Below are 15,449 nucleotides of genomic sequence, written 5' to 3' on the forward strand. Positions count from 1 at the left end.
AGATTGGTGCATTGCCTAGATTTTTCTCCATCAGTCAGATTTCAGGGGTTCTGTGAAAATTATTATCCTGTTTTTTGTTTCATAACTTCATAAAATGCAAAGCATTCAGGATTAAATAGTCTACTCTTTCTGCTAAAATATAATTTCATAAAAATAAACAATAAGAGTACAGAGCAGGGCAGAAATCATTTTTAAATTATGTCTGCGTAAAAAGCGGCATTGATAACTGCAGGGTTTTTTTCGTTTTCCTTTTTTTAAGATTTCTATGAATTGTTTTCTTCATAGCTACTGAAGTTAAAAAATAAACAGATTACTCCCCATCCTCCATACTCTCTCCAAAAACGCAAGACCATGATTTTCATAGAATAGCAAGTTGGAAGGGACCTCAAGGGTCATCTGGCCCAACATTGCTTGTCAGAATTTTGTCAAAGTCTTTATTGTTTACAGTTATATTAAGAAGTGTAAAAGATTTAGGAAACTTCTGTTTTCTGTGGACAGGTCTGTGCTGGATATATGTGATTCAAGATGGTTAGGAAAGTTCTTGGAAGTCATAAATTAATGCATGGACTCCCTCTATCCTCTTCTATTAAAACTAAAACAAAAAAAGGCTTTCTTCTCATTTTTCAAAGAGCTCACCATGTCCAAACCTCTATCTTGGAACCTGACTTCATCTTTTTTTCCCCAAATCACAGTTAATCCAAGTACAGATGATAGTTGCTTCCGTTTAAAGCTGTAGCTGCTGCTTCTGACAAATACAAGCTTTACAAAAAGAAACTTTAGTCTTTTGAAGAAATGGATAGGAGATGCAGCAATGGGTGTCATCAGCATTTCCTCAGATTTTTGATTTGTTTATCTCCTAGACTTTCCTTAAATAACTTTGAAATCATAAAGATATGCAGAGAAGAATTAAAAGCCTTGAAGAATGTTATTCTGTCTTTGCAGGAAGATACAGGTCTCTCTATTCAGGCTTCAATCACAACAGCTCACTGTTTGCACACATAGCTTATCATAGCAACCCATAAAGTTGAAATCGCATTTTTCTAAATGGTAGAACGACAATTTTCAGCAGAAACCTTCAGATTATTCCATGGCTGTTTCTGTTGAGGGTATATCCTCATTATTTGGTGAACAGTGTAAGCGGATCAGTTAATCCTGAAGTTCTGGTAGTATTCATTTTCTGCAGATGTGTGACAAGTGTGCAAGTGATGTTCTAAATTTTGTCAAATATTAAACGAGTTGTTTTATCTTCTGAATGGTTTTCATATTTGAAGTCTTTATTATATATTAAGGGCTGTGTTTTCAAAAGCTTTTATATACCACAGTTCTGAATTTAGTCTTTAGGATAGATCACGCTTGTGTGAATCTCTTTTTTCTTGCTCCGAAGAGGAGCTTTGCAGTTGTGTAGTAGTGGGTCTGTGATAGGGCAGGTGCCTGCACGTACCAGTGATCCTAGATGTAGAATGAATGTGTAGTGCAAAAATGTACATTTACCAAAGAAGATGCTTTCCCTTTCTTTCTATCAAACAGAATATTTGGAGACATTATTGTCTTTTCTGGCCTATGATGTCCTCACTATATAACCAGGGGGTTCATTAGGAGTAGTATTAGGAGGTAAATCTATTAGTGGAGTCTTATTGCTACCCATATTACCTTTCACAGAAAAAAACAGACAACATTCAAATTTGGTTTTGCAGTAATTTCAGTAATAGAGGAAGAGTAACACAATTTGCTTAAATAGGACTTCAGTGTTAGGAAAAGTGAGACTGAAGCAAAGACGCCTTAAGTGCTGTTGTTTGTGATACAAGTAAAGAAGTTTGACATGGTAAATGAATGTACCACCAGATAATATGTAGTAATTTACAGGCAGCAATTTAATCCTGTAGTCTTTATTAGATACACAGATGTTGAATTTTTATTTTCCTTTAGATGGTCATGTGATAAAATCAGAATTTCCTTTCATTTAAAAGAACACGTAAAACTTCTCTGTAATCAATGAAACTACATTAAATAGGGAAAAAAGTGGCTGCAAGAGTAGTGATATATTCAGATAAAGGAGGCAGTGGATGATAACTGATTTGTACCTTCAAAAATTGCTACAACTACAAATCAAAAGTATATAATTGAAGAGAAAATGTATGTTATATCACACTTTATTTAAGAAAATAAATATTTATTAAATATTCTTAAGTAACTGGTGCATAGATGTATCTAGACATGATTTATTATTTGAAAATTGAGCAGCACTGCCAGAATTTTAGAATTGCAGAAAGCAGACTTTTTGCACAAAAGCAAAATACAAATCCAATTAATTTGAAAAATCCGCCTCAGTTATAAATGTATGAATGCTATAGCAAAATCTTCCTGGACATTTAGAAGAGCATAAGCAGGAGATGAATGACAGGGTGCTTTATTGTTTTGGGGTTTTTTTAAATCTGCTTCTCAGCCACTAAAAAACATGGTTTGTGGCCATCTAGTGGTGAATCCATTTTAAATACACTAACCTTGTTTAGAATTTTACTACACCAGTCCTCTAGCTTTACTGTGCAAAACTGAATTACCAAACAAGTTTTGGGAAAAAAATGTTTCTGTATATCTTTTTCACTTTGCATTACTAATTTTTTTTTATAGGGTGATAACATCCCTGAAGATTATTTCCTTCTTTCCTTTGTCTTTCTTTAAGACAAAGCAATTTTTAATGTTTACGGTTTCTTTTTAGCAGATAATTGTTATGTGTGTTTGCGTTTTCCATTTTTAGTCTGTAATTTTTTTAATGTCTGAATCCTTAGTAGTTGTGAATTTATCATTTCATGGGCAAAAATTTATACGTTTTATAATTTACGTGTTTTCAGGATACAAAATTTTCTCTGAAATAACTTTGAAGTATACATCAATTCTGAAATGAGTTCATATTGCTTAAGTTGACAGACTACATGCTTGCTCTCCTGCTTAAATCCTTATTACTAAATTGCCTTGATAATATTTTTCTCTATGAGCAATGGTTTTAAATGTCATGGGGAAAATATTCTGTCACAAGCAGAAGGGATTAATATACGCATCACTAGGAAACAGTGTAGTAGAACTATGACAAGTCATACCTTGAATGAGGTGAGTCTACACAGTTTCTAAGACGTTGCGGACTTAAAACATCTGCTAAGTCCCTGACTAATGAAAAACTGAAATTTTGTTTGTATTAGAGAAATAGTAAAATGTTTATTTCTTGTTTTTACTAGATAATGGCAAAGATCTGAAAATTATTCCAGTAATTGTTTGGGGTTTTTTTCTTTAATTAAGAAGTGGACTGTAAAATTGTTTTCATAATGATTTTGGCTTTACCTTTTGTTTCTTTCATCAAGGTGTCATTTTTTCCATATCTGACCCATTCCAACTTAGCAGTTCCTTAAATTTTCACAGTGTTGACATAGACTTCTGCTCTTTTTTTTAATTGCTCTAGATATTTCTTCTGTTTCATTTGTAGATTTCACCAAGATGACAGATAAGCATAATACAACAAAAATTATTTAAACTCACTATCCAGCATGCCACCATCCATCCATTAACATTTGAACATTGTATCAGGATGGTATTGGGTTAATTTATGTAATGGTTTGTTTCATTTTCAGGTATTTGGAGTGGATGACAGCCAGGATTATAATAGGCCTGTAATCAACGAGAACCAGAAAGATTTAGTAAAAGATTGGGCTATAAATTCTGCTACAGTAGTGCTGGAAGAAAAAAGACCACTGAGTACAACTGGATTTCTTGACACAGAGGTAGAATTTAATTTTTGATGGTCTTCTTTTTTCTTCCAATAAGAGAGAGCACTAATAACTGACCAATAAGTGTTAAACAGCAAACAAAACCTTGCCTAGATGATATTAGCTCAGATCTATAAGTATTTTATTAGGCCTTTATTGCATTATCAAAACTTCTCAGTCAGGGATTGGCAAATTACATTGTGGAGGTGTTTTAAATTTTGCTACCTTTCTATGTGCACTACCAGTGTATTGGAAACGTAGCAGGAGCATCCTTGCACCCTTCTATTTGCAACACACATTTGCACAGTATATTCCTCTGTAAGTTACGCAGCAGAACTGAGGAAAAGCTGGTTATGTTTTATAGCCCAAAGCAAGTAACTGTATTTAAATTCAGAAATAAGGTATATGCGTTCAATGTGTGATATGAAGTCAGCTAGGAAAAAAATACATGGATAATAAATTTCAGATGTTTTTCCAAAGCTAGAGGACTTTAGATGCTTGCATTCGTGGTTTGAGTTCTCAAGTGAGATGCCACTCGTGAGAAGTTGCTTATGTTGGTTGCCTCGGAAATAGTATAATTTAATCAGCTGGTGAAGATTAGGCAAAGGCAAATGCCTGTTTTTTGTATATGATTTAGAATATGCACACAAACTAGATGTTAATCATATCTCATATTGAAATCTTGAGACACATTCTGATATCATTGGGATGGATAAACTATAACTGGATATGAGTTGGGGACAAAACAGGCTCACACTGGAGGAGTATTAATCTGGTAACACTAATGAAGCACACCACACTTCTACTTGCCATGGCAAACTGTTTCTGAAGTATGATCCTGTAAAATAGCAAACTTTATAAATAAACAAATTTTATGGAATATGTAAAGAGCCTGAAGAATGACTTCATGGGCCTGCCATGCAATTACATTGGGTTTAGTATCTAGGAATTTGTTTCTCCTAGAGAAGGCATCCTTTATCATGGCTGTGTTTTAGCTGCTGTGCAGTCTTGATATGCTAAGTGTGTAACTGCATCTAGATTAGTATCTTTGAGCAGTTTCTATGAGTTTATTGTTTCGAGTAAATTATTGCCACACAGCATGGGTATATCATGTGGAAGGATTTGACAAACTTTGCCTTTCACCTTGCTGCTTTGCATGAATCTATAACCACAGTCTTTCTCTCCTTTTTCATGTGTTTTGCAGCATTCAGCCATATCAGTTTTCAAGACTATTGGAAATATTGATAATTTCATAAGCAGCAGAAGAATAAATTATTTATTGTATGAACATAATTGAGCTTTCAAAGTGGCATATTTTGCAAATAATAGGGTTTGATTTTAGAAGACATACCTTTTCTGTAATCATAGAGCAGGTTTAAGAATCCTGGAAATGGCATAGTAAAACTCGCTTTGATTTAGGTTGAAGTTACAAGCATGATGCCTTTTTATTACTGCGGATGCTTTGCTGAATAAAAAGGCCTTCGTATATTGGGAAGGGAATGGGTTATTTGGCCTAGTCTTAATTTACAAGATTATTACAAGCCATGATAGGGAACAAATTAAATTTCTTTGATAGGTAAAGGAGCAAAACTAACATACGCAATGTGGCTGTAGAAAGAATTAGTGTAAGAGATAAGGACAGATGAAACTTACTAGAGAAAGTTAAAAATAGAAGTTGGTTGATATGTATGTGGAAGTAAAAACCTAATTCAGAAAAACAGAGGTGCCTTTTATAGTGTCATAATGGAAAACAATCATGAGGATAACTATTGAGAGAAGGTTGTAATATTTAAGTCTTAATACCAAAACCTACACTCTGTTTTGTCATTAGGAAAGGGAAAGGCAGATTGTTTGATTTGTAAAATACATAGGCATCATGTTCTCATTATATACGAACTACTCTGCTTGTGGTTTTTGGAAGACTTACTGCATTACTGAGCTGTATATCATAAGTTAATAAACCTTATTGAAGATCTTGGCTAAGCAGTTAGGTAACCTCAGGGTAGCTTAGCATTCCAGGCTTACCTCCACTCAGATTGTGGGTGGACCTTGTTCCAGCTGTGCGTCACAGTTGCTCCTTTCGATGTTTTAGCAGAATGAGGCATATTCGGAACATGATTGACATAGAAAAAGCAGAGAATAGAATGTTAAGATATTTCAGTGCAGGAAGATGGAAAAGATGGCTTGGGAAACTATGAAGATTTTGTGAAAACAGTTTTGGGGTTGAAAGATTATTCTGAACTTAATATCTTCACTTTATAGGGGTGTGAAGTATCATGAATAATGTGCTTGGGAAGAACCCAAAAATTGCTTTTCTTCTAAAGAAATTCTCAGTTTGTCCTTTGATATGACAAGCTTTGGTACTTTGGAGTAGTGTATGTCATGAGACTAAATAAAATGCAGAGTAAATGTCTGACACAGTTGCACTGAGCCTGCATGTACTCATTCTTGCCTTTTTGCTGATTACAGATAGGCAGTAGAAATACTAAATTCATCTATATAAAATATTTAAATATTTTTATTTTCTGTATTATAAGCTGCCACTTTCCAACCGAGGTAAGTGTGATTTAAGAAAAAAAAATAAATAAGATAGAGTACAAAGATAATATTCTCACCATTGTTGTTATTATTATTATTTATTCTGTGTGAGTTTGATTAATAAAAATACTGCGGACATTTGGGCTGTGATTTATCTGTTAATCTTCCATTTAGTTTTCAGTGGCCAGTTATTTATGCTAACTCCAGTTCTTAAATTACATTAAAATACATGAATTATCAACATTTTCTTTGATGTGCTTCTGAAGGGCATACCTGGTTTTTATTTTTTGTGTATTTTGTTTTTGTTATGACTGCAACACGTTTAAAAACCTGGTTCTGCATCTGCAGAGTCATCAGTGCCATTGACGACAACGTTCATTTTCCTGTTTTGAATGCCCATTTCACATCTTTCCCACTGAAGATAAATAATAATGCTCACATTGTAAATATTAAATAACTTTGTTAATGTAAATATTTGCTACATTGCTTCTTAGAAGTGGAGTACTGCTGTGTGTATTTGGAGGCTGTGTTTCCTTTTGTCCTCTCTAATTATACTCCTGTCCTTTTGTAGAGCAAAGCATTCAGTTTGAAACTTGTTTTTCGTTTGAGCTTAGATGCTGTATTGAAACACAGGATGATTGTGTCACCAATGCCATGTGGCATGTGCCATGTGGATACACTGGAAAATGTATTGTCAGTAGAAAAGGAAAATGCTACTGCCAAAGTACAAAGTGTTGGTGAAACTTCCTCTGAAATACTGGCACTAGAATTGTTACTATTCTTGATTAAGAAAGGTGAATAAAAGACTAGACAAGGTACAAAGAGGTCTATTCAAATTAACAAGGGAGTGGAGATTTACCTTACTAGAACAGATGGATACAATTCATTTAGTCTAGCAAAATATTAGCTGAGATGAGTAGAATTGCTGGATTTTGCTGTGTAAGTGGAATAAATGCAGCAGAAAAATAAAGAAATATTTGAGATAGATGTCAGTGTTGTTCCAGGAACAAGTGTGAAGACACTGGCTGTAAATGAAGTCAGTATGGAAATTTGAAAAAGATAATCACCCACACAGGAATACGGGTTCTGAAGCAAGTAGAGTAAGGAGGAACTAAAACAACTGCTTTCAAGACAACACTTCAGTTTATGAAAGGGTGGCATAATATGATTCTTACAAAATTAGATGAGTGGAGTATGTGTCTGAAAAGACATCTTTTGTTTGTTTGTTTCAGGTAGTTGGAATTTATTTTTAAAAATATATTATTCTGTTCTAAAATGCCAAGTATTGGAGATGCTTTGAGGTGTTGTGTGTGGGGTTTTTTTCCAGATGTAGAGACTGAAAACCTAAATCTTCAGCCTTAATTATAAGTCCACAGAAATCCGTTGGTACATTTTCTGAAGATCTGTTGCTCCGATTTAGTTTGTATATGTGAAAAGCATAACGGTAAGCACAAAGTTAAAAGGCTGGTGTCTCTTATGTAAACCCAGCTTTTCTGAAAGACTAGGAAATTTCTTTTGGTATTCAAGACAAGATTTGGAGAATTACTTTCTTGAGAGCCTGTAAGATGCAGGTTGATATGGATTATAGGAAGAAGATTAAGATATCTGGATGTGTGTTTTATAAACCTTACACCTTTTGGATGTGCTTAAACTGCTATCAGAAAACACTGCTTTTCATAGCTTTGTTGTTTGTGCTTGTATATAAGGAGAGTTGGCAAAACATGTATTTACATCCACTGCTATGTAGAAGATGTTTTTATGGCAATGTAATTACTTTCAGAGAAAAGTAGTTTATCATGTTCCTTTACTACAGTTAGCCTACAAAGTCTTGAGATATTTCGCTCTTGTGAAGTAGAATTCAGATTTCTGACACATGCCTCTCTGCCTCTGGAACTGGTTAGGTGATACACAAGGAACTATTTGCAGTTTTCTGTAGCAAAGATAATTGAGACGTCTGTCATAGTTGGTTTAACCTGTAATTAATTGTTGATTAAAGATGAAATTTCACTTATGTGGACAGGAAATAGAGAAAGGAAAGGTTAGAGATATGAAAGAAAAATTAGCCTTCAGTAGGAGTTATGAATGCATAAGTGCTAGACATTTTTGCATGGGGTTTTCGTAATATGCTTTCTGGCTCCCTTTTCCTTGCATTGTGTTCAGAAATGCCTATAAATAACACAAACGTTATATTGCCTTCCTTTGTTCTTACTAGACTTGAATTTTATAATATTTTTTATTCTAAGAAAATAATTCACAATGTGAAGATTGTTTAATTTTATATTTACTATTTTACATTTCAAAAATTTTCAAGGATTCAAAAGTCTTACTGTCAAAAAAATAAATAATTTCCTTTTTAGGTCAGCTGCAAAAAATGATCAGATACTGATTACATTGGTTTCACTGTTACCTAGTAGGATGGTTTAAATCTGATCTTTGCTTCTTTTTTGTTTAGACCAAACAATCTGATCTTCCTATCCATCATAAGTTCTCTTACTCTTTCAGTGTTTAAGGTAGTCTTTCTGTAATGAAGTAAATACAATATTTCATCTGGACAAGAGGGTCTTCTGAACTGGTAAAATGTCACTTTCTTGTCTTCCTGATGCACATTTTTAATTTTTGAACACAAACACACCCTTATACCCCATGTTTTTTTCCTGCTTTTCTGATTTGAGGACTGAAATAACCTGGTTTGAAAACGAGCACATGTTCTAATAAATTTTATATAAGTTCTGATGTTTAAAAGTTCACTGCATTATGAAATGCTGTTGATTCTGTCCTGGTTTTGCAGCTATGTAGATTGTGTTTGTTTGTTTGCCGTTCTAGAGCTTCTAACTCTAAAATTTATGAAGGTGAACTCCTTTTTCAACTTCCTCCAGGAAAATAGTGTCTGATATATCTGTTCAGAAAAAGAAAACTGGAAAGAGGAGCTTCTTATAAAATAGTTGTAATTTTTTTAAATTTTTTTTTTTATTTTTTTTCTTCCTTAGGAAGGTTCTACTGCCCCTGGAAGTAAACGTTGGGTATCACAGTGGGCCAGTTTGGCTGCTAATCACACACGTCATGAACAAGATGACATCAGATTGGAGTCGTCTGTGCCTGCTCCATTAGAAAATGGTATTAAAAGCTGTTCTTGCTGGCATAATTTCTGCTGAAGAAACTTGTGAAAGGGAGAAAAGAGTGATTTTGTACCTACATAAGCAGCTTTCTTACTCTTAGTACCTCATCTTCACCGGCAATTATTTCGTGTTGTTGAGAAGGAACAGCATAAAATCAAGCTCAATAGTAGTGTTGTTTGGCATAGCAGAAGAGTGCCAATGTTACAGAATCACAGAGAATCACAGAATATTAGGAATTGGAAGGGACCTCGAAAGATCATCCAATCCAATCCCCCTGCCGGAGCAGGAACACCTAGATGAGGTTACACAGGAATGTGTCCAGGCAGGTCTTGAATGTCTCCAGAGTAGGAGACTCCACAACCCCCTTGGGCAGCCTGTTCCAGTGCTCTGTCACCCCCACTGAGAAGAAGTTTCTTCTCATATTTAAGTCGAACCTTTTGTGTTCCAGTTTGTACCCATTACCCCTTGTCCTATCATTGGTTGTCACTGAGAAGAGCCTGGCTCCATCCTCGTGACACTCACCCTTTATATATTTGTAAACATTAATGAGGTCACCCCTCAGTCTCCTCTTCTCCAAGCTAAAGGCTCCCTCAGCCTTTCCTCTTAAGGGAGATACTCCACTCCCTTCATCATCTTTGTTGCCCTGTGCTGGACTCTCTCCAGCAGTTCCCTGTCCTTCTGGAACTGAGGAGCCCAGAACTGGACACAATATTCCAGGTGTGGTCTCACCAGGGCAGAGTAGAGGGGAAGGAGAACCTCTCTCGACCTACTAACCACCCCCCTTGTAATACACCCCAGGATGCCATTGGCCTTCCTGGCCACAAGGGCACAGTGCTGGCTCATGGTCATCCTGCTGTCCACCAGGGCGCCCAGGTCCCTTTCCCCTACACTGTTTTCTAATAGGTTGTTGCCCAACTTGCGCTTTTACTAAAACAAAAAATATTTTAAAAGTTTAATATTAAAGAAAATTTCACTTTCTCAGTGCTGGCCTCAAATTGGACTTCAATAGTTTGGTAGTTAAACAGTCCAACCTGAGACTTCATTAATCAGTCATTATTCAGCTGAAGTGTAGCATACGTCCTTATCTTGGAAACACAGAAAACCTTCCATGTTTCTTGAAAACCATAGGAACCTTCTCCTCAGCAATGAGCAACTTTATATACCTTTTTTGTGAATCCCAGATCTCAAGGCTATGTCTCTCCTTAGCTAAACTGTTCACATTTCTTATTTATTCTCTCAGTGCATGGAATAATTCTTACCAGTAACTGCAGCTTCTGTAGTAACTTTTCCACCCCTCATAGCAGTAGAACTTTGCATAGGATACTGAAAGTCAAAGGAGAGGAAAGGGGAAGGATTAAATTATCTGATACACCTTAGATGTAGAATAATGGAAATCAAGAGCAAATTTTGCACTGCTTGGACGGATCAGCTATACATACGTGGTGCTTAAAATCATAGCTCTTGAGACTGATCCTTTGCGTGGTTAATTCGGGTTTGGTGGTCTTTTGGATTTTTGTATTGTTTTAAATTGTCACTTTCAGATGGGACACTAATTTTCAGAGAGATTAATGCTTCTTTTTTCCATTACAAGAACTTTATGATTTAAGTGAAGCAAGTACTGCATAGTGGATACACATACTGCAAGAATTCTAAAATGCTTCAGGAGAAATCCAGAAGCATTCAAGCACCAAAGATGTAGTGAAAATACAATTTGATATGCATGTCTAAAGTCCTATACTCAAAATCTGTCTTGTTGGCTCAGATGCCTTGTATTTTCTTTAGAAATCTTGGCAGTTAAACTTCACATAACATGTATGTAGCCAAAGACAGTGCTGAACAACTTCACACCTTTCTTCTACTACAGACTGTTTGAAATTCACCAAGAAGCAAGTTATATGCTGAAATATATATAAAAGATTTGATCTGGTAGGTATGTCTGAGAGAAATCAGTCTTCACAGATTGATTTTCATTGAACCTCCACTTTTTATTATGGAACATACGTACTGAAACTACAATGAAGCAGGAAAAATACCATAATCTCTCTACGAAAATGACACAAATGTTCATGAAGTGTTCCCTTTCCCAGTATACAGTCACAGAGTGTCAGCAAGGTAGTAATTAGCCCAAGATGCCACAAAAACAGGTGGTTGTTCAATTGCAACCAAAGTTATCCATGTTTGTAAAGGAATTCTACCTGTTTGTAGCAGAGCAGGAGGAAATGATGATGTTCTGTCTTTGCGCTCTCACCCTGCTTCTGAAATGACTCCTTCCCTTTCCCTACAGAGTGCTAGTTTTAGAAAGTACATTTTTGGAAGATGGCGTTTTCTGTCCTGGTCACGTCTCTGTGATAAACCACAAATGGTTCATTGCAGTAATTCAGTTGCAACCTTTTAGACATTGTTTTCATCAACACATACTCTGTATCAGCACCTTGGACTGTGTAGAATGAAACGTTCTTTTATAGGACACTCTTTAACATTCTACTTCTAGTAATACAGAAATATCTTTTGATATATGTAATCTCCTTAATTAGGAGATACCTATTCTAAATTATGTTAGTACATGATTTTGTTGAGGCTTTATTACAAGATATAAAGAGGAAATTATACATAATGAGAGTAGGACAAGCAGTAATGGGCTAAATTGGAGAAGGTCAGGCTCATGTTAAAGAATAAGAAAATTATTTTAGGAGTTGCCTACCCAAATAGCTTATATGATAGTAAAATCTCCATCAACTGAGATTTTTAAGAACTTGTTAAACATTTTTAAACATACATTTTTCAAAGTATAATTGATCCTGCCATAGAACAGAGGAATGGACTAATGACTTTTTTCAGTTCTATTTTATGTTGTTTTATTAGTCTTACACATTCTTAAGAATTTAATGTTTCTATTTACCTTGCTATTGAATGACTTCTCAGCTATTTTTTTTCTTTTTCTCTTTTAGACACAGACATCAGTGAGTCTGGTATTTCTGTTAGAAGCACTGGTTCAGCTGCTTCTGTGACCAGCCAAGGTGAGCGAAAGAGGAGGACACTTCCACAGCTTCCAAAAGAGGAGAAAGTGAATGAAAGCTCAAAAGCAAAAACTACATCTCATCAGAGATCAGAAATAGGTGAAAAGCAAGACACTGAACTTCAGGAGAAAGAAGCTCCAGCTCGTGCCTCTGATGCTGACAGCAGAATTACAGCGAAGTCAAGCAGAGCAATGAATGGTCTTTCACCCAAAGCTACTGGAGACAAAGTTTTTTCTTTTCCCAGCTCTTCCAGTAAAGAGAGACTTGAAACTGGCAGAGAAACTTCTGTGGTGAAACAAGCTTTAGCAAAAATTCAGCAACAAGAAAGAAAGGAGCAAGGACATTGGACCCCCACAAAATTATCCTCTACAAAACCTGCTGCAAACCAGGTTGAGAAACGTAGGGAGGAGATTGCTGTGTCACCCAAAACTTTGGATAATCAAGACAAAGCTCCTGGACATGTTACAGATAAAGCAGAAATGAAGTTGGCACAGAGTGAGGGAAAAAGAAGGAAGAATGAGGAGACTGTTAAAGGACAAAGTCCTAAAGCAGCTGGAGGAGAAAAAAAGGAATCTTCAAAACCATTAGTGAGGCAAGGTAGCTTTACAATAGATAAGCCTAGCACAAATATACCTATAGAACTTATTCCTCACATTAATAAGCAAAGTGGATCTGCTGCCCCTTTAGCATCTGCAAACAGGATGCATGACAGAAGTGATTCAATAGATACTGATTCTAGTCTAGATACAACACTAATTTTAAAAGATACAGAAGCTGTAATGGCTTTCCTTGAAGCTAAATTGCGTGAAGAAAATAAAACTGATGAAGGTCCTGAGACACCTAGCTATAACAGAGATAATTCCATATCACCAGAATCCGATGTAGATACAGCCAGCACAATCAGTCTCGTTACTGGTGACACTGAAAGAAAATCCACACAGAAGCGGAAGAGCTTTACAACCTTATATAAAGAGAGATGTTCCTCTGGTTCTCCTTCCAAGGATGTTTTAAAGTCTTCTGCAACAAGTGCCAGAGAAAAGATGGAAAAGAAAACTAAAAGTCGATCTTCAGATGGTGGTTCTAGAGCTGATGCTCGTAAAGCTGTGCAGTCCAGTGGAAGAATGAGACAACCATCAGTGGATTTGACAGATGATGACCAAACATCTAGCGTACCTCATTCTGCCATTTCTGATATCTTATCATCTGACCAGGAAACCTACTCTGGCAAATCATACGGAAGAGTTCCATTTGCCTCAGCAGATGAACTTTTACATTCTAAAATGGAAGGAAAGTCAGCTAAATCAAAAACCTCTCCTGTTGTGCTTGGGCAATCTAGTAAGTCTACCACTCTTCCAAGACCTCGTCCTACGAGGACTTCTCTTCTGCGCAGAGCACGACTTGGTGAAGCCTCAGATAGCGAGCTTGCTGATGCTGATAAGGCTTCAGTGGCTTCTGAAGTGTCCACTACAAGTTCTACATCAAAACCTCCATCAGGGAGGAGAGCTATTTCCAGAATAGATTTACTTGCTCAACCTCGCAGAACTCGACTTGGCTCTTTATCAGCACGTAGTGATTCTGAAGCAACAATAACTAGAAGCACTGCCTCATCGCGTACCCCAGAAGCTATTATCAGAAGTGGTGCAAGGTTAACATCAGCAGGAGATAGTAGTAAAGTTTCTGCTAGAACTCGAGCCAATAGCATTTCTCGACTTTCAGATTCAAAATCCAAATCTTTGGCTTCAGCTCATAATTCTCCCTCAGGTATGTGAGATTATTTGAACTAGTCTTTAAAAAAAAAAAAAACAAAAACAAAAAAAACCAACACAAACCAAAAATAAACAACTAGATGTCTTTCATATGTGGATTTTTGTTTTCTTTTGTTTTGTTTTTAAGGAACAGTTCTTATGAAACATTTGTTGAGTTTTAGTCGATGCAGTCTTTCATTTTGGAGTAAGAGGCTTCATTGGCAGAGCTTGGGAATGTTTCTCACTTAAAATCTTAAAGAGAAGAAATTGTAATCCTTTAACTCTTTGGATATTTTTTTAACTTGAAACCAGTAACAAAAAATTGTATTGAGGCATTCAAATGTGGCAGCACTGACTTGAATTAGTACAAGAAAAGAACAGAGATCTCTCTGCTCAGGTCATAGTAGTAGAACTTCAGAAAGTTAGTAGTACTTCTTACTACATGGAAAACATAATATTTATCTGTAAGATGGGCTTGTAAATATACTAAACAGCAAGTGTTCCCTGAGGTATACGCTGAGCTTCTGTAGGATAATTATAATTTAAGATTAGCTTCCTGAACTACAAAAGTGAAATTTGTTTGATAAGAATAACAGCAATGAAGTAATAAATGGAAAAAATTTACACGAGCAGTACCTGACCAAATATTGTAAAATAATTTATATTATAATGTTTGCCTTGCTTTGGAGTAGTTTCTGTTCTCTGTTCCAAGTGATGACAACTTATGATTTCATTATGATTTCCGAATCATGTTGATCTTCTTTTGTGTCGTAGTTCCTTTACTATAACATTATATTTTACGCGGAAGGAAAAATCTGTACAATTGATTAATTTTAACCTACCGTTCAGGTAACGTAAAACTTCAAGTGCAAGCAGTGTGAAAGTCTGGGTTTTTTTTTCCTAATAGAAATATTAAATCAACCAAAATTAAAATGTGATGTTTCTAAATAAGTGACCTTTGTGTGGAATTAACATATAAAACTGTTGTCCTCTTTTTGAATTGTCATTCTACCAACTTGACCTTATTTGAAGCCAATCCACAATCTAAGAATAGCTCTCAATATTGTGTGTTGTTTCTGAGATTATATATATTCTCCTTTTCTGCTTCCCATTCACAGTTGATACAAACATCTGTGATACTTTAATTTCCCACAGTCCTACTGCCCTTTTGTTGCTTGTATATAATAAGTGTGCCTTCTTAGAAGTCTTTACTCCCCAGACAGGTACCTTTTGGCTGTGTCGTTTATTATCTGAATAGAAATTTCTGTAGAGATACAA

At 35.6% G+C, this 15,449-nt stretch overlaps 1 protein-coding gene across 7 annotated transcripts in view; it reads left to right on the top strand.

Moving 5' to 3' along the window:
- Nucleotides 1-15,449, top strand: part of CEP170 (centrosomal protein 170) — a 94,189-nt gene that overhangs the window by 54,608 nt on the left and 24,132 nt on the right. For 6 of the 7 annotated variants that reach the window (XR_014183529.1, XM_082047617.1, XM_082047619.1 and 3 more), the window contains 3 exons: nucleotides 3,621-3,770; nucleotides 9,281-9,407; nucleotides 12,358-14,187. Coding sequence is in view for 6 of the 7 variants with exons in the window: in XM_082047617.1 (XP_081903743.1) it covers nucleotides 3,621-3,770; nucleotides 9,281-9,407; nucleotides 12,358-14,187 (2,107 nt within the window). In the remaining variant the exon portion in view is untranslated. The remainder of the gene's footprint in view (nucleotides 1-3,620; nucleotides 3,771-9,280; nucleotides 9,408-12,357; nucleotides 14,188-15,449) is intronic. The other variant, XM_082047622.1, reaches the window with a different exon arrangement.

Source organism: Streptopelia decaocto (genome assembly GCF_964273445.1).
Source record: "Streptopelia decaocto genome assembly, chromosome: 3".
Lineage (NCBI taxonomy): Eukaryota > Metazoa > Chordata > Aves > Columbiformes > Columbidae > Streptopelia > Streptopelia decaocto.